Here is a 27,970-nt window from a genome sequence, read left to right as displayed (position 1 = left end):
GAACAACTTCCTCTCTACTTTTTGGCATTAACAAAACAGAGCCATCTAACTGCAAGAAAAGTGTTACAAGCTCTAGGCTTCATGGCATCCTGCATAATTCTGGTCCCTCATGCCAGGCTTCATATGAGAAAGCTACAGTGGTACCTAAAGAATTTGTGGTCTCAGCACAAGCACAGCCTGGAAACCAAAATTCCAATGATCCCATGCCTGAAACAAGAGTTCTTATGGTGGGCACAGGCCTGTCAATCAAACACAGGACTGCCCTTCAGCAAAAGTCATCCAGGACAAACTATCACGACAGATGCCTCAGACCTCGGTTGGGGGGCACACATGATGGACAAGTGCATTCAGGGCCTATGGACTCAAGACCAACTGCACCTGCACATAAATCTAAAAGAAATGATGGCAGTAAAATTGGCAATCCAGGCATTCAGTCCTCTTCTCCACGAAGGTCAGCTGTTAAGGACAGACAACACCACAGTTATGTGGTACATCAACAAACAGGGAGGCACACACTCATACCCCCTATGCCGGCTGGCACTAGACCTATGGGATGTGGCTCTGGGTTACAACCTTCAGTTACAGGCAATTTATGTTCCAGGGAAGGAAAACATTCTAGCAGACGCATTAAGCAGAACTATAACAGATGCCCACGAATGGATGCTGCATCCGGACATCTTCAAAGCCATCACACGAAAATGGGGATTGCCACAGATAGACTTGTTTGCATCCCCACACAATCACCAGTTGAAGAAATTCTGCACAAGGACTTACCACCCACTTGCTTGGAAGGTGGACTCCCTATCCTTCAGTTGGAAAAGCATGACAGCATACGCATTCCCACCACTTCCTTTGATGCACAAGGTGCTTCTCAAGATCAAAGAGGAACGTCCGAGGATCATTCTGATAGCCCCAGACTGGCCAAGACAACATTGGTATCCACTGCTGAGGAGCATGTCCCGGGAACAAATATGGACACTGCCCCTGATCCCATTACTGCTGACACAGAACAACTACAACATCCTGCATCCAAACCTAAAAACTCTGCAACTAACTGCCTGGAACATTACATGACAGAAATTAGCACAAATTTATCCCAAAGGGTTAAGGACATAATCCTGGAGGCTCGTAGACCTTCAACAAGAAAAAATTATGCAGCAAAATGGAAAAGATATCTCATCTGGAGCGCTGCAAAAGGGCAAGATGTGACACTGGTGAACATAGCCAACATCCTGGAGTACTTGGCTGAGCTCTACCACACAGGCCTGTCCTATTCCTCCAAGATACATGCATCAGCTATTTCAGCACAATACAGCTTGGATCCTCCTGTCTTCTCGCATCCTCTGCTCAGACAGTTTCTGAGGGGAATTAAAAATGTAAAACCCCCCAGGAAACCTCCATTACCAGCATGGGACTTGAAGTTTGTGCTAGAAAAACTGACTCTACTGCCTTTCGAGCCAGCAGCTACAGCAGACTTGCAATACTTATCCTGGAAGACTGCCTTCCTACTGGCAATAACTTCAGCAAGAAGGGTCTCTGAACTACAAGCATTAATGGCAGTACAACCCTTCCTGATCTTCCATCAAGACAGAGTGTCCATGAGAACAAATCCTACATTTATGCCTAAGGTGGTATCCAGAGTCTCTTTAAATCAGGCTATCCACCTTCCTACATTCTTCCCCAATCCACAAAACAGGGGAGAAAAGCTTTTACATACCTTGGATGTACACAGGCAATTACACTACTACCTGGACAGGACAAAAAACAATAGAAAAACTGACCAGCTTCTGGTAGCTTATGCAACAGGAAAAGAAGGAAAACCAATTTCTAAACAGACAATCTCCAAATGGATAGGAAATTGCATTAGATTCTGTTACTCCTACCATGGAAAGAAAACTCCAGAGAACATCAGGCCTCACTCCACAAGGGCCACAGCCACTACCACAGCTTTCTTACGAGGAGTGGCTACCAAGGACATTATAGAGGCTGCTACTTGGACCTCCGTGCATACATTTGCCAAGCATTATAACTTACCTCTATACTCTAGATCCCGTGCTGGCTTTGCCACTGCTGTATTGCAAGGGATCCTGACTACTCCATAATCTATTCTCATTTCCTCCTCCCCTAGTTTAGCTATGGTATTCTACCCATTTGTAAGGACTGCAGATGCATCCTTGAAGGACATAGTACAGTTTTGTACCTACCATAAATGTAGATGTCCGAGAGGAATGCATCTGCAGTCAGGATTACCCTCCCTCCTTCCCCTCTGAGGTACTCCTAGGGTACTTACCAATCTTCAGCTAGCTTGGGGGGGATCTATTATGGTGTATTTGTTTGTATATATGTACATACATGTTTATTTTGTGTGTTTGCTCTCTATTATTTGGAAACTTTGGCATTTATCCAAATTTAGCCTACCAAGAGGGCACCTGGCATCTGGGGCAAGAAACACTGAGGAAAATGGCGCTGGCTGATGCCTTTATACCCGAAAACTGCCGCAATGACGTCGGGTGAAGTGCGACACCAGCCGAAGCCGGACCCAGACTTTGGAATCCGGCCGACCGAAGGGCTGCCTGACGACAGGACAACCCATTTGTAAGGACTGCAGATGCATTCCTCTCGGACATCTACATTTATGGTAGGTACAAAACTGTACTTTATTGCCACTGCTCCTGATACAGTCCAGGCTGCTGCCTTCCGCCTCTCTCCTACCCACTGATAAAGATAGCAAAGACATGGATAGGATGGGAAAGAAAGTATACACATCCTCCACTTTGGCATTCAGAGCCATAAATTATCAGACCCACATGACTAAATATGCTCTAGACTTAGTGTCTCAGGTCTCCTCTATGCTGGCCTCTATGCCTGACAGTGCCATTATGGCTGACATGGCCTCCAAACTGTCCTTGGCTCAGCAAGTAGCCACGCACTCAATCAGATGCAGCTAGGTTGCTGCAGAAGCATCTGCCCACGCTGCAGAATCTGCTTCTGACCTTAGGGAGATACTCTTGGCTAAGACTGCAGAATCTACCTGAGGACTTCAAGTCCAAAATCTTGGACGGCTCCCTGGATCACAACTTCCTCTTTGGAAAACAATCTATAGATCTCTTCAAAAATCTGCAGGAAAAAAATAAAGAATTACAGGACATCAAGCACCTGCTGGTGTCCTCTATTCCCAAATATTACAGGAACTACCTTGCTAAAACCACTTTTGTAAGGTGCAACCCTCCTCAGCCAGCTGCCTCCTCTTCCAGCTCTAGAAGAGGGGCAAGAAGACCTTCGTCCAGGCCTAATTGTACCACCTTCTCAACACAGACAACCCTTTCAGGATAGAGGAGGTCCCAATAATGCGTGACTGCCTGACCCACCTTCCACTCTCTGCATGCCTTCCACACTGTCTCCCCCTCTGGCAAGCCATCACCACAGATCAGTGGGTCTTATCCATTATCCAAAAATGGTACTTCCTATCATGGAAAGAAAAACCTCCCAAGAGAAGTATTCCTTTTCCCCCAAAAACCAAATTCATCTCCTACTACAAGTCTTGTCAGAACTTCTAAAGCTAGGCACCATAGAACCTGTCTACTCTCTTCTCTTCCTGGTCCCCAAAAAAAGATGGTCCCTGGAGACCCATTTTAGATCTCTCCTTCCTAAACCTACATCTTCAGATACTCTTCTTCAAAATGCTGTCACTTCCCACTCTACTGCATCTTATTCCATCCATGGCCACCCTACACCTAAAAGAAGCCTACCTTCACATACCCATCAAGACTTCCCACAGACAAATTCCTACATTTCTCTGGACCATCCTCTCATTTCCAATTTACTGCCTTGCCCTTTGGTTTATCCACTGCCCCTCGAGTCTTTACAAAGTGCCTAGCCCCAGCAATTGCCTTATGCAGAATGCAAGGAATCCAAATTTACCCTTATCTGGACAACATCTTAATGCTAGCAGAGTCCAACGATACTCTCTCAATGCATCTGCTCTTTACCATGTCCTTTCTGCAAAATCTATGGTTTACCGTTAACCTCCCAAAGTCCTCCTTGAACCCAGGCCAGGACAAGATTTTCCTAGGCTGCAGAATCAGGACGGACAAAATGAAGGCCTTTCTCCCACAGGACAAGGTCCTATCCCTGACTAACCACTTCCAGGAAACCCTCCATTCCCAGAAGGTGATGGCAAGGCAATTCCTGCGTCTCCTGGGCTCACATGGCAGGACAATGCATTCAAGGCAAATGGAGCCCAAATCAAATGCACTTGCATATCAATGAAAAAGAAATGTTAGCTGTACAGAATGCTCTTGACAGCCTTATTCTTCCAGGATAATTATTGGTAAAGACAGACAACACCACAGTTATGGGGTACATAAACAAACAGGGGGGAACCCATTCCTACCCGCTCTACAGATTAGCCATGGCTTTGTGGAACACAGCCTTGAGCAACCAAGTGCACCTGCAAGCTCATTTCCTGCCAGGCAAGCTAAATTCACTGGCAGACTTATGCAGAATTCTCATGGACCCACATGAGTGGAAACTGTAACCCAAAATATTCAAGCTTTTGAGGAACAGATGGGGGCACCAGAGGTGGACCTCTTTGTCTCCCCTCAGAACTATCAATTAAGCAAATATTGCACCAGAACTCCCCACAGCCAAGCTTGGAAAGTGGATGCCCTGTCTTTTACCTGGGAAAGGCCCCCCCCCCCCCCTCTTGAAGGTTCTTCTAAAGATCAAACGGGACAAGCCAAGGACAATCCTGATTGCACCAGACTAGCCACGCCAGCACTGGTATCCTCTTTTGCCGTAGTCTGACAGTAGTGCCACCATGATACCTGCCTCAGACCCCTTCCCTGCTGTCCCAGAAGGGGGGCCAGATTTTGCACTCTCCGCTACAGACGCTGAACCTAGCAGCCTGGCTAATCCCCTGAATTCTTCACCAGCAACTCTCAGTAAGCAGGTGCTGGATGTCATTCTTGAAGCAAGGAGGCCTAGTACTAGAAAATCCTATTCGGGAAAAGTGGAAAAGATACTGCTTCTGGAGCCAGTCACTGGGATTGGACACAATTGTGTTCAGCTTACCTCCTATACTAGATTACTTAACAGAAATGCTCCACAAAGGACTATCCTTCTCTTCCATTAAGATTCATGCCTCTGTCATCTGAGCTCTCTCAATCCTACGGTCAAACAGTTCCTGAGCGGAGCCAAAAATTTAAGACCCCCCAGGAGAGCTCCCACTCCCGCCTGGGACCTTAACTTTGTATTGGAAAACCTCACGCTTCCGCCCTTTGAACCTTTTGCCTCAGCAGAGTTAAAATTCCTCTCTTGAAAAACAGCTTTACTTCTAGCCATCACTTCAGCAAGAAGACTGTCTGAATTGCAGGCCCTTATGGTTGTGGAACCCTTCATCATCTTCCATGCGGACAGGATTTCCCTCAGGACTTAACCCATCATTCATGCCCAAGGTGATATCTAGTGTGACTTTAAACCAATCCATTCATTTGCCAACTTTTTTCCCTAATCCTCAGAGTAAAGGGGAAAGGACCTTGCACTCCCTGGATGTGCACAGGCAGCTCAGGTCCATCTGGACAGTACTAAGCTTTTCAGAAATCCTGACCAACTGCTAGTCACCTTTGCTGCAGGGATAGAGGGTAGTGCCATTTCAAAGCAAACCATTTCTAAATGGATAGCACACTGCATCCATTTCTTCTACAAACACCATGCGAAGCCTACCCTACAGGGAATCAGAACACATTCCACTAGGGCTGCATCAACCTCTACAGCATTCCTCAGGAGAGTCCCTACCAGGGACATCCTGGAAGCTGCAACGTGGAGTTCTGTACACACTTTCACCAAGCATTACCACTTGCCTATCTTTTCTAAATCCAGAGCTGGATTTGCCACAGCAGTATTACAGGGCCTGATTGCCAGCCCTAATGCTTAACTACCTCCACCCTTCCTTAGCTTTGGGAATGAACCCAAATGTGATGACTGCAACAGTGAAACCTGAAGAACATAGTACAGTTGTGTGCACTTACCATAAAGGTAGATGTTATAGTCTATTCATTGTTGCAGTCCTGGTTACCCTCCCTCCAGCCCCCTGACTTATCTTTACTTCTACCTATCTTTTGTTTGGCATATCTTATTTCATGTGTATTTGCTTTTTGCTGGGGGTGTTCCATACCAAGTAATTGCTTCCTATTTTGGGGGCACCTTACATCTGGGGCAAGAAAATCTGATGTAATGGCATCGGCTGCATGTTTTATACCCCTGACGTCATGGAAGAAGCGACAGCATCTGAAGCAGAAATCCTAAGACTCTGGTATTCAGGCCGGCTGAGGGCTACCTGCAGGCAGATAACCCAAATGTGATGACTGCAACAGTGAATACACTCGAACATCTACATTTATGGTAAGTGTACACAACTACAACTGTACTTTTGCCTCCCCCCAGCACAGGCAACTGCAAACAGTCTGCTCAAAGATGCACTCCCTTCTAGCTTGGAGAGTGAACACTTTCAGCATCTCTTGGGAGGGGACGTTTCTTTATGCCTCCCCCCCCCCCCTTCCAATGATTCAGAAAGTCCTCCTGAAAATACAGAAGGACAAACCAAAAATCTTGTCAGTGACACCCTACTGGCCAAGGCAGCACTGGTTCCCCCTATTTATCAGTCTAGCCAAGGGCAATCACTACACGTTATCCTACAAGGTGGACCTACTGACACAAGACAAAGGAACCCTTCATCCACACTTGCAGATGTTATCCCTGACTCTGTGGGTGATAAATTTTTGATCCCCTTCAGACACCGGTACTCAGAGGACGTGCTTTCAGTTCTGAGGTAGGCAAGAAAACCTACCACCAGAAAATCTTACCTAGCTAAGTGGAAAAGATTTACTAAGTGGTGTCTGGACAAGGGAAGGGAGCCCTGTTTGGCGGATGCCCCCTTGTTCTCACTTGTGTGTCAGCTGATTAAAATGGACTTTCTTTCTCTTCAGTGAAAGTACACCTTTACGCTATATCAGCCTGCTTGCCCCTGGATCCTCCCTTGCTAGTCAGGCTCGACCTAAAGCTCTTCCTTAAAGGGATCTTACACATGAGGCCGCCAAAGAAACCTATCCCTCCACCCTGGGACCTCAATTACATCCTAGAAAAACTAACCCAGCACCCTTTCAAACCAGCTGGGCCTTCTTCCTTACAGATCTGTACTTGGAAAACCATCCTGCTGGTGGCTATCACTTCTGCTAGAAGGGTCTCAGAGCTGCAGGCCTTAATGGCCTGCCCCCCTACACCACCTTCCACAAAGACAGTCACCCGGCAGACCAGTCCCTCTTTTATGCCTAAGGTGGTCAATGACTTGTCTCTAACCCAATCTATCCACTTTCTTTCCCTCCCCCACTAATGAAGGGGAGAGGATTCTGCATTCCTTGGATGTGCACAGGCAACTTAGATTCTACCTGGACAAAACCAAAACCATTAGGAAATCTAAGCAGCTCTTTGTCTCCTTTCACCCCAGAGCCCTGGGCAAGGCAGTCTAAAAACAAACCATCGCTTGCTGGATCAGGAAAACTATTTGTGTCTGTTACACTCACCATGGAAAAGACACTCCAGTGGGAGTAAAGGCCCATTCCACTAGTGCGGTGGACGCCTCCAATTCATTCATGAGAGGTCTGGACATGGCATCCATCATGGAAGCAGCCACTTAGTCCACTATCCACACACTTTCACCAAACATTACAAACTGGACCAAGTTTCCAGCGCTAGGGCAGGATTTGCCAGGGCCATCCTACAGGGCTTTGTTAGAATCCTCTTCAGGATCCACCTCCCTTTTATGCAACTAAGCTGTGGTACTCTCCCACAACTGGAATTCTGCAACATATGAATAGAAGGACATAGAATAGTTGTGTAAAAATCTTACCATAACCATAGATGTCCTTCTCTTACATGCTGCAGTATTACTTCCCACCTACCCACCATTACCCCCTGTATTTGCTCCTTTAGTCCCAACTAAGTCCTGGATCTAATTAATCTACTAATTGACACCATGGCCACACACCTGTCCCCACTGGCATCCCTCCTGCTGGGCCTTCCTCTCTCTACCTGCTGGCCTTCAAGTTCTGAGGATTGTGCCTGCAGACGTCACATTTAAGGCCCCTGGTTTATGGCTTTACATCTGACGTCCAACGCATGCTGAAACGGCCAAGCTGAAGCTTTTGTATAGGAGCCGACGTACGAGTTGCCTGAGGGCAGGAAATCCCACAACTGGAATACTGCAACAATGAAGAGAAGGACATCTATGGTAATGGTAAGATTTTACACAACTACACAACTATTCCTTCTTTATCCCAACCCACGGTGGTGGTGCTGCGATAGCGTTGTCGCCTCACAGTAAGACGCTGTCCGGTTCAATTCTCAGCTAGAGCGTCTTCTGCATGGAGACATGCGTGAATGGGCGTACCTTTGTTGAAGGTTGTGCGTCAGGCCTGGCAAGCCGGTACGTAAAAATGAACTGCCAATCATTAGCGGACCGGAGTTCCACTGTGGCGACCCCTAACCGGGAAAAGCCGAAAGACACACATTCTTTCTTTATCCCACTCCATCCATCTTGACATCCTGGCTACCTTCTCCCTCCAAATTGTCACTTTCTGGCTTTCAGTCAGACTTTGTAGATGTAAGCCTAAAGCCTGTATTCTACCATATTGCAACAATTTCTCTTGCTTTCTTATCAACAGCATTTCTTGTTTCAGAGGACAAGCTCAGTCTGAGTGGCTGAGAGGACACACGTGTATTTAGGGAAGAGGGAGAAGCTAGAACACAGGAATGAATGCAAGTAACTAAAAAAAAGTTAACTGATCTGCTGCGAGGGCAGATGACCCAGACGCCTTGGTGGATGGAATGGGGTAATGAAGATCTAGCACTATAGTAAGTACATTAACTTGACTGTATTTCAGTAGGAGGATCACTACTGGTAGTGTAGGCTTCCCTGCATTCTCTAAATCTAAACTTTTATGTTTTTAGGAAGGATTCCATCCTCTGTCTTGGAGGTGCATTCTCCTTCTCAGCTTCTTGCCTTGTGGATAAGTTGGAACAGAATTTCAATAAATTCGACCAGACTGTAGCTCAAACTTTAACAAGTTTATATTTTTTGTGATAGATAGGGTTCCACATAGCGATAGAGGGGGTGATGTTAAGACATTCTTGGAGGTAAAGGAAAGTTTATGGCAACTTAGACTTGATGCCTCAAAACCTCCCGGAATTAATGATCATATTTCTATCTCGAGTATGTTGAAATTGAAGTCTTATTGTATATAAACATACAGGAAACATACAGGGTTTAGAACAGTAATATATTGTATGCACTTCAACGTATGTTAGATACATTTTAGGTATGTTAAATATTATCATTTTGGTTTTACAATGGTGTTTATTTTATTTAATGTTGATTGTTTAGTTTTAGGAATATTGTTAAGTTTATAACAGCCTTTTCAAAATTTTAGCAATTTAGTTCTCACTACACATGAAATAGTTGGTTACGATTGGTTGATAAAGAGGAGTGTGCATGACATCTATGGATTTTAAAAGTCGTCTTAGAACAGTTATTAATTAACTCTGATGAAGCCTGTTTTATTGTATGGGTGAAAGCGCTTCGTTTTTTACGAACAGTTCGCTTATTGTATTTTGTGGTTTGTGGTTCTGTGGATTTCCATTAAAGCTTTTTCTGTTTCGGATGTAAAGTCTGGTCAAATTTATTGGTTGGTGGTGGTCAGTTTTATTGGGAACAGAATTTCAGCCTGCTTTACAAGACTGTATAAGCACACTTGTTACTGATCACCATAGTCTCTCATGGAGCAAGACTGAATGTGGCATGGGCACCATTCCCCTTTATGCAGTATGTCTTCCTGGAATGTGTAGCGTGGTGGAATATGTCTCTGTCCAGGGAGGGCTCAAAAGCCATGGAAGTTGGCCAGATGGTCAGACATCTGCATGAAGTGTGATTATCCCACAATATGAATGATACTGCAGCAGTGATCCTCCTTCAGCATCTGTGGTCTTGATGAGTGTGCTCACATAACTGTTTTATTTCATGGAAGCCAGACAAAGAAAAGCATATTTAATGTTTTGTGCTTGGGGAGGTAAGTACTGTAAAGCAGGATTTTTATAATTTATTCATTTTCATTGTGCTTCTCTAGAAAAAAAGTTTTTTTTTTTTTTTTTTTTACCAGATTCTTACAGGGCATAATTAGAGTTTGTAACTTTGTTACTACAGCAATATAGGCCCATTGGCCTTACCCGTCCCATGGTCAATAATTATATGTTTTCTCTAATGAAAATAACTGGGATCATACTGCGGATAATTTGAGGAGACCCTTGCATGGTATGAAGTATTTAGTAGCTGCATCTGTCCATTATTAGTACAGTGGTCAGACCTAGGATACATTTTCTGTTTCCCATCCATAGATCTAAATTATGCTTGAAAATGGGTAGTCTGATCCGCAGCAGCTGTATCTTCCGCAAAATATACCTGGTCTTCCAAACTGTTCTGTTGATGTTGCAGAAGATGTTTAGATCCCAAGACAAAGTATTTCTGATGCCATTTGACTTTGCTGATCTGCAGTAAATCCATCAGTAATGGGTCGGAGGATGCCTTGTACACCAGACACAGGTCATCTCTATGCACTTTGTAGGATACCAAATATAGTAACAGGGCTTTGAGTTGGTCCATGTAGGACATGCTGTGTGTAGGCCTTGTATCCTTTTAGTAAGATATCTCTGTCCTGATTGTATGTGTCTAGACAGGTACATGCCAAATGGATCATTATATTAAATGACTGGCCTAATGAGGGCTAAGTATAGGGGGGCAATGACCTCGCTAGATCTAGACACAATCCCTTTGCTTATAAACTGTGCGATATAGAAGAACTTTCTTAAAACTATACACGTGTTGATTAAAAGTCTGTCCTTATAAATTCAAAGTCCTGAACAACTGAGTCAGCTCTTAGGGGCTTATTGTGTCAGTGTGGTAGTTCCCTGGGATAGAGGGCTTCTCAAAAGAAGGAATAATGTATTTTTTTGGCAGTTTCAGACCATGATTTTGACTGCAGTTGTTTGAGACAAACCTTTTTGCAGGATGGCTGTCATCTGGGGATTCAGTTGGCTGCTCCTATCTTGCAGTCATCTGCAAACTTAACTTAATAACTTTGGTATTGGCTTTAACTTTGGAAAAGTAATTAATAAGAATATACTTTGGATAGATAGACAGTAACTGTCTACTGACTGTGTTTGATTGCAAGGAAAAAGTCCTTGCACTGCATGGATGTGCACTATTACATAGAACTAAAGGGAAAAACAAACCATCTCTTTGTCTCTTTCTTGCCACTTGTAAATGTGATCCGTTACTCCCACCCTTCTGGGCATGTTTCTTATTATGCATTTAATTGAGATTTTCAATTTCTTACTTTTAACCAATCATATGATAGCGGAGTATGTGTGGCTCTGTGATACTTGGCTGTCGTATGACTGCTTTACTGTTTGCTTTTTGTTCATCAAGCCCTTTCACACTATTTGCCTTTAACAAAACAAAAATGTTATAGAAGAAAGTAAGATTTTTGAAAGTTTATATGGAGTAACTATGACCTGGAATTTTGTTTCTACAGCAAGAATGAATCAAAATGGATCTGGAAGTGAATGGAAACATGGTTTTTCAGGTTGTGTGCTGATACTTTAACACTGTTGTATACTTTGTTTATGAAATGAAGATTATAGTTTTCTTTTTGAACTGGTCTGTCTATGTAGCATGTGTTGTCTACATGGATGTTTATCTCTCCTTAAAGCTGTAATGAGTGATAAAGATTACTGCAAAGTTTGTTCTATTGTCACCCTACTGTGTAATTCAGAATAATCAGACCATTGTTTCGTCGCCTTTTGAGTTTTCTCTATTACTCCTCACTTTTCCTTTCATCCATGAATGTGGTTTTACTTCCAGCATACATGTAAAGTTATTTTTACTGCACCTTTTCCAAGAAGCTCTAAAATTTTAGTTTGTAGTAAAACTGACCAGATTCATTTAAGTATTTTTATATTTATTTAATACATTCATATCTTATGTACTGTGCTTGAGTTTAAAATTTGATTAAGGTTTTCATACTGCTACTAAGGTTTTGGAATGCTGTGTGCATCTCTCTCTATTCCTGCATAGAAGCAATATGATAGTTTAGATTGCGGTGCTGGTGATTTTGCAAAAAAAAAAAAAAAAGTAAAATAACATTTCTTATAATGAAAGAAGTGCCCAAGTACAGTGAATAGTTGCCATTAAAATGGAATATCATACAATAAAGTCACAGCACGCTGCCATTATAATGAGGACAATTGATGCATGTTTATTTCTCAAGCTTGTTTTGTCAGTTTTTGCAATGGTGATATTTTAGGGACAGCATTCTTTGCCGAGTATCATGACCTGCAATCACTTGTGTCCTTTCTGCCAGTAACGCAGTTGCATTCTGTCATTTGCTTTCTTCAGTCTTTTGCCTAGCTACCAGTTAGCCTGACATACCACTGTTTGTCAGCTTCGCTTGGCTCCATTTAGCATGTTTCTGGGCTTGCTTTACTGTGTTTTGGCAGTGAATCGCAGTGTCTGTTACTGTGCTCCACCCCAACAGCTTCTGTTATAGTACCTCTGCTTCTGAGAGTAGTCCCAAGCCAGAGCTACATTTCTTTAGGTTTATGCTGCTGTCCTGGGTTCTCTTACTTGCTGTTTTGCTTACTGACTCTGGCTACCATTAGTAATTTTTATTTGTTACAAAAACGTTTCCTACTTGGAAAGATACAGGAATCACTCATTTTAACAAACTCCGCTTCCTGCAGATTGTTTCATTCACTGGATGTTACCTGTCCTGTTTTGAGTGTTAATATTATCCTTTGCTATATTTGTTGCACCTTCTACCTGCCTGTGCTCCTCCAAGCCTCTTAACAATTTGTTTATATCAGGCACTGCTGACTCCTCTGTTCCTGACTTCCATTTGCACTTTATTACCTTTGTGAAGTTTGTGGAGTTTGATGCTCAAAAGTGTCTCATCACTTGTTTGGAATTTATTATCTAGTACCTGTCTGCTGGAAGTTTGCCATTTTTTATATGTTCTGGAGTTTGCAATGTGTAGGTTCATACGTATTGTTAAAGCTCCGTTGCTACATTCTGGAGATTACTATCTCTGCGATAGCTATCGCAATTTGTCCTTGAATTTTTGCTTCTTTATCTTTTTACCCCTATATTGTTCACGGTCTCTTGTGACTCCATCATCCAACAGGACCTGACCTATGTCTGCCTTTTTAAGAATGTCACCTTGACTTCCTTCTGGATTTCTGCATTAACAGCTTTGTTTCCTGGTGTTCCACGTTTCTTAAGATTTTACTATTTCACTAGATCTAAACAAAAACGTCATTTTTTTCTTCAGTTTTGCATTCAGTATGGATAACTTTGTAATGAACTATTGGGATTGTTTTACCTTACGGTGTAACTTTATAGACCACTATAATTATCAATTCATTTTATTTATATCTTTCGCTCTCACCTTTAGCTGTATGGCTTATTTCCTTAGTGAAATATTTGCTTCCAGTTACTTTATTCTTAGGTTTATAGTTTGTATTATTTTTTTTTATTTGCATCTGTTTTATTATAGCATTTTTCTACTTCGACTCTGTTAATTATTTACTTACCTGTTCACAGTTTTCTCCCATAGTCATATTTATTGTCTCACTTGTTGATAGTCTAACATTATCCTGGAATTGTTGATATTTATTTTAGTTAAGCTGCTTTTCTTGTCTTGTGCATATACTTGGTCAGTGGAATTTTCTGCTTGAACTTCAGATTTCTGTATTGTTTCTTTACTTTCTGTATTCATTGTGTACATTTCTGTTATGTGAGGAGTGGGTTTTAGATGTTCAGCTAAACATCTGTATGCTAGAAACCCTACACTTGCTAAGCATTGTTGGGCACTGTGCTCACGTACGAGTTCATTGAATGGTACCTTTTACATTCATTCAGTTGTCATTTTATCTGCAGCACTTGGTATCTGGTCTTATTTGAGCTCTGAGTGAGTTACCTGATTTTTCTCATCTGTTCTACGTATTACTACCTTATTTATACAAGTGGACACCAGTTCTTTATCTTATTTTTCTATGTCTGTTTTTCTGTTTGTCATTTTGCCCGTTTCTGTTGTCTTTATATTGCCTCATCTTATCTTTTTCTTCTGTCTGATACTTACTTTGATATGACATATTTTTTTAACTTCTCTTTTTGTCTCTACTTCTTTCTCATACTTGATTACTTTGTCGTCCCTCTCTCTTCACCTTTTATTCCCTATTTTATGTTTCTCTCATTTCCTTCTTGTCACTTTTCACAAACTGTATTCCCATTAAATATAATGGGATATCACTCTTTCTCTTCACCCATAATCCCTCATCGCCATGTGCCAATTCCTGCTTTCTGTCTGGGCCATGGTTTGCAGATTTTGTGCCGACACAGCCTTAGGAGGCATGGTGTGTGGTTGCATCAGGGTGCATAGCTGTGGTGGGCTCTTGGTTCTGCAGTCCTCTCTGTGGGGGTGAAAGAAAATAAGCTCCCCTCACCGTTCCATAATTCATGTGATACCCAGTGTCCTTTTTCTGTTGTCAGGTACATGGCATTTAGCTTTGTGTGGCCACACTTAAGACACTGTACTCCACTGCAAGATGTAGTTGCAACAAGCCTAGCTTTGTATCACATTTGCTACTTAATATTGTCCTTGATTTTATCACTGCAGTTGCAGTGAAAAGCAATGTCACCTCACAGCAAGAGGTTCCCTGGTTTGATTCTAAGCTGAAATGCCTTCTGTGTGGTGTCTGCATGTCCTCTGTGTTCATGTAGGTTTCCTCTGGGTGTTCATTTCTTCCTACATTCCAAAGACATGCAGTAGGTGGATTGGACACTCGAAATAGGTGTGTGCGTGTGTGTGCGCGAATGTATGGCATAGAAGAAATATCGCAGCAGGGCTAGCCACCCAACAGTGTAAATTTTGGCTTAAGATGATAGTTACTGCTAGTTGATACCCTGTGTGAAAAAAATGGGAAAAGGGGTTGTAAATGGATCTGGCTTAATGACAACATTTGTCCTCTTCTGGCTGCCTCCATCTCACCTGGCATCTCCTTCATTCAGTGTCTCAGGGGAGGGTAAGATTGGAGATGGGTTTGCTGTCTTATAGCTGACACAGCTGTAGGTTGTAGTTTGCACAATTGCAATTACAAAGTTAAATTTATTTGATCATGTCCTTGCTGCATGATTAAACTGGAGGTTTCTTTCCACATGTACTCTTTCTCCGAGAGTTCACTGATTTTCTTGTCAATTTGGTGTTACATTACCAGTGTCTTGTAGTCCTTTATTTTAATGTCTAGGTCAATGATGATTTGGTAGCTCTTGCTGCACAATGAAAGATTTTGTTTGTTCAGTTTATTACCAAAACAAATTTGGGGCATCATCTGGACTTGATGATCTTACTTGGAATGAAAATAGCAGGTGAGGTGATAGAACCTCTCTCCTGTCTTTTTCTGTCTAGAATGATTGTAGCTATTATATTGGCTGGGGATGAGTATGTGTTGTGTAGTAACTCTGTGCAGTGATGAGTATTGCTTACAAGGTTTTTGACATGGTTATAAAAGGCTTTGTGGTTGTCCTTTATGTTGGTGACCATCTTTAGTTGATGCTTATCTTTGAGGTTTTTGAGTTTGCTTTTAAGTTGTTTATCTTTTCTGATTTCACTGTCAGAAGTTGAGGTATCTAGTTTATTCTTATAGACAATAAGTTTTATCCTTTATCATATAATTTATTTATACTAAAATTCCACAATAGTTATTTATTACTGAACTTAGCAGTTTGTTTGTCTGATGGGATTGATGTCTCCATGCAATATTTAAGTGAGCATAGACACTGCCTGTAAATGTAGCACTGTGCAAGACAGGGTCATCAGTCAGTGCATTCACAAGTGGGGTGTACCAAAATTAGACCTATTTGCTTCAGAAGAATATGGGCAAAGGTTTGCTCAAAGGTTCCTGGTAAAAGGCCTGGAGAAAAGATGCTTTTTAATTCCCTTGGACAAGCCTATTCCTGTATGCCTTTTCTCTCCTGCCTGTCATTCCCAAGGTACATCAGAAGGTCAGGGTGGACAGGCCAGGGGTGATTCTAATAGTACCTTTTTGGGTCAGACAACACTGGTGGTCCTGCTTCTCAGCATGACAAGGGAGAAAATCTTGAGTGCTGCCACTGGAAGTGGATCTCTTGACTCAGAACAGGGCTTTAAGACCCCCTACAATACTCACTCTGAAGCAGACAGTGTAGATGATTTAATATTCATACCCACCAGGCAGCTGTTTTCTGAGGACATCATACAAATCCTCAGAGTAAATAGACCAAGCACCAGAAAACCATACTTCTCCAAATGGGTTAGATTCTCCCACTGGTGCATGATCAGGAGGCAGCAAACACTCCAAGCCAGGCTGCCCCAAGTCGCATCCTGTCCTAACCTGTCCTATCCTATGTAACAGAACTATAGCACTCCGGTGTGTCTTATACTTCCATAAAGATGCGTCATTCTGCTACCTCAGCTTGCTTGCCAGTAAATCCTCAGTTATTCTCAGACCATACTTTGAAATAAATTCTCAATGGCATGCTTCACCTGAGGCCTCTGAGAATGACACTGGCCCCTCAGGATCTAAATTTTATATATTGGAAAAATGTAAAACCTCACCCTGCCTCCCTTTTTTGAGTCTGCTGCTTCCATTGACCCTATGTTTATCTGAAATACTGCCTTCCTGGTGGCCATTACTTAAAACCAAGAGAATTTGAGTTACAAACCCTCATATGTAGAGAACCATTTCTCATCTTTCATAAGGGCAGGGTTTACATGTATACCAATCCTTCTTTTATGCCTAACTACTATCTGAGATCTCTCTAAATGAAGCCATCCACATTACTGTTTTCTTCCCTATCCCTCAGAACAGAGGAGAGAAATCCCTGTGTTCTGTGGTTGTGCATTTATTTTATTTAGAGAAAAAAATTTAGAAAATCTGAACAGCTGTTTGTTGCATTCACAAAGAATTAAAATGGGAAACATATCAGACTATTTCTAGGAGGATTAAGAGCTGTATTTTTTTTTATACAGACTTTAAGGGAAGCAGGTGCCTGACAGTAGGACGGCCCTCCAGGAGGACTGAAACCACTACTGCCTTCTTGAAAGGAGTGTCTTGCCTACTGCATCCTTGAGGCAGCCACTTAGTCTTCCATGCATACCTTGTGTAGATATTACAGTCTGGCTGCAGTGCCTGTGACCTGGTAGGATTATTTGCTTCGGCAATTCTAAAGGAACCTCTCTTGCCCATCTTTTGGCCAACCACCCTGCTGTCTCTTTCTGTAGCTTTGGGAATCCTTCCAAAAGTTATTACTGCATCAGTGAGACATGAACATAGTACAGTTATTTATCTACTTATCCTAAATGTAGATGTTACAGATATCTACATTACTGCAGTACATATTCCCCCTCTCTCTTACGGTCTTTCTTGGGTTTGGTGTAGGTACCCTACCATTCCATCTGTTAGGTCCCTTCTCCCAATTCCAGTTAGGTCCCCCTTTGTAACTTTTCTCACCCTAGGAACAGTGCTGGACTGGTCATGCTGTTTGCCAACAGCAGGTAGAGTGGGACTCCAGTCACAGCACAAGAAAGACCTTGGGAAATGATGCTGGCTGATGACCCTTTGTACTCCAACATTCTGATGTAGGATTTGGGACTATATTCAGTAGACCTTGGGGAGGAAAAGATAGTATCTGGTGTTCAGCCCAATTTTGAGTTTCAAAGGCAGGAAATTCCAAAGGTTATAACAGTAACAGGGAAGGTGCTTGAACATCTGTATTTATGGAACGTCGATATACAACTGTACCATGTCTGTCCCCATGGAGGATGACTCTATCAGGCCATTACTACTGTTTATAAGTTTGCACTGATTTGAAGGGAATTCAGGGTGCAAAAACACTCTCCCTTTTTGGGGGGTAGCTACCATCCAACTCTGGCTGTGAGCAAATGAGCTCATGGAGAGATTTCTGGGCTGGAATGAAGAGGGCAGATAGCTCTTGCCTGCTTAGGAGTCCCTGGGTGCCATAGCTGCAGAACAAATGGGTTGATTAGGTGCAGGTAGAGGAGACATTAAGCTTTGTGGAGATTGGGGGGGGGGGCAGAAAAGAATAATATAACTGTCTTAATAAATGACCAGCAAAAATGACCTGACCTCTTTTCCCCTTCTTATACCAAGGGGGGCAGAGGTACCTCATCACTGTTTACCTAGTTTTTAGCTAAGACTTGACACATCTGTCACTGATCTTAAGTGGCAGTCCCAGTATCTAATTCTGTCCAGCAGGTGCCGGTGTTTGTCAACAGGTTTATCATTTGTGGTTTCAATGTCTGGAAATATCCTTCAGTGTAGGCACTTCCTGTATTGACCTTACCACCTGTGTCGATGGCTTTGGCACCAGTGGTATTGGCATTGGGTTTTTCTTCAGGCCTGGAATTTGAGGTTGGCTAGTTTAGGATAATTTCTGCACTGATGCTATTTTTCTAAGATCATCTTTTCAGCCTTTGGAGTCGAGTTGCTTGATGTTCATTGGTGAGAAAAGGGGTCTCAGCTAGCATTGTCCTTGGGCAGCAGGCACCAATCCCATTGGCTTCATATGTTACTTTGTTAGTCTGTTCCACTGACTTCATATGAGGCATTGACGTTAGTTTAGGTTCTAACAAGATACCCTGTTCTGCACTTGCTAGCCTCATCTTTTATATTTGAGACTTGGCTCTTTTCACAAGCTGTAAAACTTCTGCTCAGTTATGAGAACAGAGGGGTCAGTGATCCTTTGTAGGATCTCTCTCGGATATTTGATTCTTTTTAGGTTCCTTTATCTTTTGACCCATCATCTCCAGGACCGGGTAGGCAGCAAAAGTAAGAGGAAGAAGTTGAACTTCACTTGCACATCATCCACTATAGATGTTGGAGGATGAAGGCAGGGTTTCTCCATTTTCACCCCCCCCCCCCTCACCGGATTATTTCCAGATGGGAAAAGTCATTGAGATATGATATGGTTGGGAGGGGGAGATGGTCTGCATATCTCAGTCTTCTGCAAAGGATCCTGGAAAAGGTGTTTGAGATCCCCATGACGTAGTAGAGAGGGTGGTGGTCTGCATGAGTCTCTATTATTTCATAGAAAGAACAAATCATTGAACAGCATTTTATCAAACATGCTGTTCATTGAACTGTTTTTACTGAGATCGTATTACTGTAGGGATTGGGAAATTTGCCCTTTCCCCACTGTTGTATGTATAATATATATATATATATATATATATATATATATATATATATATGTATATGTATATGTATATATATATATATATATATATATATATATATTTTACTGGGGGTGTGGGGGGGGGGTTTGGTCGACATATCCTAAATCTTTCAAAAAAGGATCCCTGAAGAGGTGTTTGACTCACCAGCTTTCTGCTTGTTTCTTCTAGTAAACATGTGGTTCACTTGGTGATAAAGACAGCATGGCCAACTACTAATAATCATGGTGCTTGTTTTCAAGAGGTCAGGTAGGATCCTTTGACCTCCTAAAGATTTGACCTATTGGACAGAAACTCTTAAGCCATATTCCATTGTTGCTCTGGCAGTCCTTAAAAAGGCTTTTAATCCACAAGTCTTGCTGTCCCTTCCATAAATAAGACACCATAGATGAAGGGTAGACTTGGAAAGAATGTTTACAAGTCTTCCATGTTGACACTGAGGGTTGTAGAGTGCCTGTTTTGTATGTCCGTGATTCTGGGGGAGCCACTGGACAAAAAAAAAACTTGTCACTGTGAAAAATTTCCCTGTTGGAGTTCTGTAGTGCAAATTAGTGTGAAGTGGCAGTCATTTCCTCTGTCAACAACCACACCATGCTTCTCTGTCTTTGGATGGTGCACTCACACCTGCCGGGGCCAGCATAACATTTTACTATTGTTTTTTTTTTTTGTAGCTTTCAGATTTTTCTCAGGAAGCCTTTCTTAACTCACTGTTTGACAGCTTAGCTTTTTTGGGCCCATTAATTTGAGTCCTTTGGGGAGCATAGAAAAAGGAAAAACCCTCAATGTTGGTATGTAGTTCCAAGCTCGAAAATGTGACCACCAGCATCAGACTAGAGGTGTATGGAAACAAGCATAGCCATAGCAAGTTCCAGAATGGATGCTGGCCCAGTCACAAGAACTGTTGGCAACAGAAGGGGGGATATCATGGTCCACTTGGGGTGGCAACAGTCTAATCCCCAAGACCATGCCCGACTGCTGTCCTACTGTGGAGAAATGTGGATCAGAATAGTCGTTTCCATGGGCTGCACAGTTCCCTTCCACACTTTGCTCCTTCCCCCTCTCCTACTCATTTAAGTGTGTGGCAAAAAGAGCGGCATTAAAATCCTAAAGAAAGAGACCTCCAGGAGTACCTAGAACAGGATCAAATTATTACTGTAGACTTTTTTTTAGTTTCCAGAAGACATCAGCATTATAAATAATCTTAGTGGCCTAAATGAGGTTATCCTCAAAAAGTTGTTTTGAATTGTCATACTGCAGTTTGTCCTCCCCCTGTCTGTCAGAAGGAGGGGCTAGTGTGTTGTATGGACCTCCAGGAAGCCTTTTCTTTTAAACACCTTTATTGAATCATCACTTGCTACATAGACAAATTTACATTTGTATAAAAGTAATCAAACCATATTAACAAGTTCACGTTAACCTCCAGGAACTCTTAATCCATATTAAGATTGCCAAAAAGGCCGAGAGGTTTTTGAAGTTCTGGGCAGACATCAGCTATTCTTGATAGTTGAGCTTTATGTGTGTCCTTAGTGTGTTCAAATGTGTCAGTAATCACAATGTATTAGAGGATGTAGAGGATAAAGATATATCCTTACCTGGACTACTGACTCCTTACTGCTCCAACATAGAACAGACATATTTCTGTGCAATATCTTCCTGCCTTTGGGAATCTGTAATCACTGCAATGTCTTTAATGCAGCCCTCTCAAGCACTGACATTCACTGAATGCATGCTGGGTACTCTGTTCTACAAAGCATATATTTATAGGTTCATACTAGGCTATATGCCCTAGGGCATTTATCAGCCTAGACAGTGTGTGTTTGGCTTTCACCACCCCTTAAAAATGGGTTTTACTGTGGCCTTTTTAGGTTAGTTTACTGTGCCTCTGTCTAGTATAGTGACACAGAAGTTATCCCCGGGGTGAACCTACGATCTCCTATCCACTCGTCAAGATTTCTCTCGAAGAGAGTCAGTGAGGGGCTCTGCCTGATATGGACTGGGATTCTGTTCCAGAGTGCTGGCAGCCTCTGGGTCACAAATCTGTCTCTCCAGCATGTCCTATTAATTTCTGTGTTGAGATTCAAGCCCCTTGAGCGCGTAGCTCTAGTGGATTTGGATTTTTTGAGGTGGAGCATATCCATTAATTCTGGGTTGGACATGGCTTTATACGTCAGGCACAGATCGCCTCTAAGTAGGCGGTATGCAACTGAGTAGAGCTGGAGTTTCTTTAACCTGGCAGCATACGTCATCTGTTTGAGACCCTTGATCCTCTTGGTGAGGTACTTTTGGGGTCTTTCCAGTTGCTGCAGGTGTCTGGTAAGATACATCCCAAATGGGGAATTGTATTCAATTATGGGCCTGACGAGTGACGAGTAAAGGGGCACAATGACCTCCCTTGATCTAGATGTGAATCCTTTCATGATAAGGTGGGCTATATAGAAGGTCTTTCTCATCACTTTGGCAATGTGGTTGTCAAAGGAGAGATTACTATCAACTTGGGTTCCCAGGCCCCTAATTACTTCTCCGTACTTAATGGATTACCACCTATGTGGTAATTTATGGGCACTTTGTTTTTCCCAAAGGGGATGACTATACACTTCTTGGCGTTTAGTTTTAGGCCATGGCTTTGGCACCAGTTGTCAGTCTCTGTGAGACCCTTCTGGAGGATGCCTGTGTCAGCTGGAGAATCTATTATGGCACCCAGTTTGCAGTCGTCTGCGAACTTGGTCAGCCATAGTCCTCCCGTGTTGGCCTGCACCTCAGAAAAATATATACCGAACAAGAGCGGTCCCAGGACTGATCCCTGTGGAATGCCACTTGTAAAAGGTTTAGACTCTGACATGGCTCCCGCAATTCTGACCATGTGGGTTCTGTCCTTGAGACAGTTTGCAACCCATCTTATGACCTAGGGGTTGATATTTAGGCTGGAGAGCTTATTTATGATGCCAGAGTGGGGTATGATGTCGAAGGCTTTTGCGAGGTCCAGGTAGGCTGTGTGGACTACCATCCCTTCATCTATGGCCTTGGTGACTGTTTCGAAGAAGTTGACCAGGTTCAAGAGGCAGGATCTGCCCTTAACAAAGCCGAATTGTGTAGGATCTAGTGTCTGTAGTTCCCCAATGTCTTTGTTTATGAGTTCCATGATGATCCGCTCCATAGCATTGCAGACCAGGCTAGTCAGGCTTATGGGGTGATAGTTTCCAGGGTCTGTTGAGGCACCACCTTTGTGGAGTGGGACCACTGTTGCTGTACACCATTCCTTGGGTACATATCCTGTAGTAAGGCTGAGATTGAACAGTAACCTAATATGAGGTTCTAGCTCTTCTTGGAGCTCATGTAGGATGCAGCCCGGGACACCGTCCGGTCCCATTGATGCTGTGTTTTTTGCATTGGAGGGGGCAGCTCTCACCTGAACATCTGAGATGACAGGGAGACAACTCTCTGCTGGGATAGATATTTGCTCTTTTGGGGGGGAAGGGGGGGTTTGAACTGAACCTATCCGCCAGGATGTTGGCAATGTCTGTGGGTTCAGTGTATTTTTTGTCATTTTGGACTAACTCCAAACATATCTGGTAGTTGCCACCCAGGTTCCTAACATAACTAAAGAAGGCCTTGTGGTTATCTTTAGTGTCTTGTGCAATTTTTCTCTCGAAGCTGGCCTTGGATGATTTTATGAGGGACCATAGTTTTTTGCTAGTACTGATCAGTGATGCTTTCTTATTAAGGGATTTTGCTCTATCCTGCAGTAGCTTCCTCCTTTTGTTGTATAGCTTATTTATGGCTGGGGTCCACCAGATAGGACGCCTGCCTTTGGAGGATTGGGTCTTGGTTTTATTTGGGATTGCATGATCCATGCATTCCTGAAGATGTCCATAGAATGCGTTTATAAAGGATTCTGCAGTTTGGGCCATAGTTTCCACTGGCCTGGGGGCTTTGAGTGAATTCACCTCTGTTTTGAGAAGTGTGAAATTAGCCTTGGAGAAATTTTTTACTGTGGTTTTCTGGGGTGGTGGTGGGGTTGGGATGTGGATGTCCAAAGAGATTAATTTGTGGTCCAATCTTACCAATGAGGGGTGTACCTCTGGTGCAGAGCATAGAGTCCCCATGTTTGTGATGATCAGGTCCAGTATGTTTCCCCTCTTGTGGGTGTGGTGACCAGTTGTTCCATAGCATTTCAGTTTATAAATTCTAGGAACTTTTGGGCTAGGTTGTTGGGGCTTGAGTAGTGCTCCCAGTCTATGTTTTGGTAGTTGAAGTCACCCAATATAAAGGTGTTTGGAGAGACCTTCATATTCTCCAATGTTCTCAGGAAAGCCACGTGAGGTTCCCGTGTCTGGGATGGTGGTCTGTAGCAGGTTACAAACTGAAAGGCAGTTTTGCCCACTGTTAGTTGCACATGGATGGTTTCCTATGCTTCGTGCAGTGCCACTAACCTGGAGGTGTGGGTATCCTTGATGAATATTCACTTGCAAAACCTAGCAAGTCAGATTACCTAGTCCCAGACAGTCACTCTTCTTTGTCTGGAAGCATTAGGTCTGTTTGACAGAAACAGTTGCATGTTTTTTTTTTTGTGCCAGACTGTATGTAAATGCTCTTTAATTGACCTAAATGTTCAGTCATAATTGCCAGATGCCAGTACACAACACAATTTCCAGCACTTGCAAGTTACGCTTGAAGTAGTTAGTTTACACTTCAAGCATCGTCCTGGGTTTCTGTTCATTTTCCATTCCTGTAGTAGCAGTCATTGAGGATGCCACTACACTAGAGCAAGGAGGTATTCTCAAGGGTAGACAGTGCAAGGTATGTATGCCAGAAGTGAGACTGTACATCAGCATTCTGGATAGGAGGCAGTCCTCCTGGTGCTTGTATGTGTTTCACCTAGGTGCTTCTGTTATCCACATCAACAGCATGATAGTGGCTTAGTACATAAATAGGGAAAGCTCGCTGCTACTCTCTGTATTGAGAAGCAGTGAGGACGAGAATATGGGAATAGGTTATGTCCACAAACAATTTTCTCTTTGCCATTCACATTTCTGAGAAATGTTTTTCTCTAGTGGCAAGTTCAGTCATTGCTTTCTGAAGTTTCTGAGCTGTTCCCTCAGCCTGTCGGGTAGGATGGACAAAGTTCCAGCAAAGGGTAAGCATTGCTGCGAGATATTTCCTTCTCCAACCGATGCCAAGTACAGAAACTTATTTCTCTTTATCACATCTCTTGAGGAACATCCTAGAGATGCTGCCTCCAGGAGTCCTTTACAGTTTTCCCGGTTTCTCCTTATTACAGTGTTCATCCAGAAAGTATGGCAGAGTAACTCCAAAGTAATTTTCATTGTCTTATTTGGCCTCCAACTGTGGTTTTCCCCTGTACAAACCCTTTCTTCTGGAGAAACCTCTAAGGCTTTTCAGAATCATCTTTACCCACCTTTTGACCAGGCTATAGCCAGATCTTCACTCCCTGTGTCTAGTTCTGTAATAACTAGGGAATCTTCATACCCTCCCAGGGTAGCCAAAGCACAGCTCTCTTCCCAGAAGCCTAATCGGTACAGAAACAGAGAGAAATGTAAAAAAGCAGACACTCTTATTATGGGTTCCTTTCAGATGTTTAGATTCATTCGCAGCCACATAATTAACCTACCTTTCTTAGATATTTGACACATGATTAAGCTGTTCCCCACTTAAGGTACACCACGCTGACATATCAAACTTTCATCAAGGTTGTAACTTTCTATAACTGATATACCTGAAAGTGCACCAAGCTTTTTTACGTGGCATTTTCCTTATCTAGCCTCATGTTGAAATTCTGTCCCTTCACCAGATTTTACATTTATGAGAAATTGACAGAGCTCTTCCCTAAGCCTTTTCAAACAGTTTGGACCAATTGGTGGGAAATTTCAAATTCATGCTTGACTTGTTGCCTGTGGCCCCATTTTGTCGATGGTCTAAGGGATAGGCACATAACAAAGCTGTTCTAGCCCATGGGCTGTAATAATTGGGCTATGATCCTCTCTTTGAGTCCTCTTCCATGGCAGACTTAACATATGAAAGCTTTCTGGTGGCTGTATCCTCTGATACATGAGTCTGTAATTTATAAGCCTTGTGTATAGTTTGTACTTTTTTTTTTATTTTCAGAAAGGTAATGCCATTGCCATCTTGTGCATCATTTTATGACCAGCAGGTCCATTGAGACAAATCTTTTTTAGTCTAACTCGGGAAGAAGCTGTTCCTCAGTTAAGGTACACATTGCTGCCATATCAAACTTTAGTCAAGGGCTCTCACTGCTTCTCACTAGCATATTTGAAAGTGTGTAAATCCTTTCTTTATTTGGCCTTCTATTAGGGATCTTCTTCTGTGAGATTTGTGCTTTGTCATAGGCTAATATTTACCTATGAACCTTTCAGTCTAAAGCCTATTACAAGCTTAGCCAGTAACCAGAGGTCAGAATTGAACCCTGTACCTTGTGTGTGTTAGGTTAAGATGTTGACCATTATGCCAGCCCCTTGCCCCATCTTTGAGAAGATGGCACTTCCTTCAAACCAGCTGCTTCAGCAGTTCTAAGAAATGGATTTTAACTGTTGCTTCAGCAGTTGAAGTATGTATCTTGGAATACACCTTTTTCTGGTAGCTATAGCATCTTCTAGATGAATGTATGAACTGCGAAACATAAGTCGCCATGATCCATACTTTATTTTCCACAGGGGTATTGTGTTATTGTGAACTAACCTACCATTTATGCCTGCCGTATCTTCTGAGTTACCAACACACTTTAGAAACAAAGCAGGTTTTTGGTATGATATTGCTATAGGGGATTGTGCAACTGTCCATCTCAAATTTTGCACTGCTAAGAGAGTCTTCCCAGATGTTGGGATTTACAATTACAGTGGCCTTCCTTTAAGAATGTAGTACAGCTTTGTAAACATGTTTGCTGTAACAGTAATTGAGGAGGTGACTAACAATAAAGCTACTCTCCTTCCATCCACCTAAAGGATCTATTTTAGGTTTGTTTCAACTTTTACGAATGTTTACCCATTATCTTACATTTGTTGTGGTAATGTGGCTTTAGTGAATGTTTGCATTTAATTGCTTGTGAAACATTTCTCTGGAAGAGTCCATTGTGATGTAAAGAACAGAAATTGGCAAATAGCAGTGCTCAATGTGTGTATAATTATGTGTTTGTGTATATATACTATATTAGTACCAAAGACCAGTATTCATTCTCATTGGGAAGAATGGCGGAAATGATAAAAAGTTAAGCTTGAAGAGGGTAAAACACCTGGGATTACCCACATTCTTATTTGTTATTGGAGTTGCTGCTTTTCAGATATGTGCAATTATGCTAAGTGTCTTACACAATGTGCTTTCTGTTACAGTTCATCTTTACAGTGGAGGATTTTTGATGGTATAAAATGCACATAGCCTGTCTTGTGTTATTACAGGACCTCCGGAACCAAATAGAGAAGCTGCGCTGTGAAATGGAGGAGAAAAGGCAAGAGATGGAAGAGCATTACAATACCCTTCTGAGCGAATCCAGACAGAAACTGCAAAGTCAAGAAGCAACAATAAGCCGCTTGAGGGATAACCTAAATGAAAAAGAGCAATTGTTACAGGTAAAGTTTAGTTTGCATGACAAGTTATGACATCTGTAGCTGGCTCTGCAGTGCAAGTAACAGAACCCTGACTGCAATCTTGGTGACCCAACTTCAATTAGCAGGTTAGGGTACAGAAGGAACTAGTTGGAGGATGTCACCTTGTGTATTTTGGAGAGGGTGTGATTTCAGCTTGTTGCTAGACTGTGACCTGGTGAATGCCTGGTGGCTTAGCAGCACAGGGCAGGCATAGAGGGCGGGAGGGATGGATAGATTTATGCCTAGGCCTGTGAAGTTAGACTAGCTGTATTTGAGAGTACATGGGGGAGAGGGACTTGGGACTGAAGTTTCATAATACTAGTTGGATGATAACCATGATTCCATTTGCCCCCTCCATTTCCCATGTATCCCTGGATACCAGGGCAGTATAGGGATGAATGGTCCACTAGTGTTAGGCACCTCAATAGTACTTAAAAAGCAGGAATGGTCCAAAAATTAATAAACCAAGTGAAGCAGATAAGGAGGGAGATGTATGTTGTGGCAGCAGGTGAGATGGGGAAAATACAGACTTTCAAAAAAAGCGCAAGAGGAAAATGCCCCCAAAATGGTCACAAAGCAGCAACCAGTAAATCCAACAAATTAGGCACTGAGGACCACAACCACATGGAGGTAGAACGTAGTAAAACTTTTATTGAAATATGAAAGCCTTAACGAATCACTGTGTTTTCGTCCCTTCCAGTCAGGACTTCATCAGATAATAAACATGTGCTTCCATATCTTATATGTCCTAGAAATCATCTAATAACTTAATTAGCCAGCATTAATTGCATAAAAATGTAAAATCATTTTATGTAAAAGAAACCTATATTTAATTTAAAAATTGAAGTATGTAACATATCTGCCTAGATATTAAAAAAATATATAAAATAGGCTAGCAAAAATCAAACTAATACAGTAATAAAGGATGAAAGGATGTTCAAGGAGAGAAAATATCCA

The 27,970-nt window shown here is 42.4% G+C and overlaps 1 protein-coding gene across 5 annotated transcripts in view; it reads left to right on the top strand.

Annotated features, from left to right (window-relative positions):
• The window catches only part of LOC122791042 (myomegalin-like), a 3,200,315-nt gene that overhangs the window by 786,088 nt on the left and 2,386,257 nt on the right, over positions 1 to 27,970 (top strand). For all 5 annotated transcript variants that reach the window (XM_044058817.1, XM_044058818.1, XM_044058820.1 and 2 more), the window contains exon 14: positions 26,825 to 26,995. In XM_044058817.1, the coding sequence (XP_043914752.1) occupies positions 26,825 to 26,995 (171 nt within the window). The remainder of the gene's footprint in view (positions 1 to 26,824; positions 26,996 to 27,970) is intronic.

Source organism: Protopterus annectens, chromosome 16.part0 (genome assembly GCF_019279795.1).
Source record: "Protopterus annectens isolate FY-2018-M chromosome 16.part0, PAN1.0, whole genome shotgun sequence".
Lineage (NCBI taxonomy): Eukaryota > Metazoa > Chordata > Ceratodontiformes > Protopteridae > Protopterus > Protopterus annectens.
This window is presented reverse-complemented; position numbering and strand designations above follow the sequence as displayed.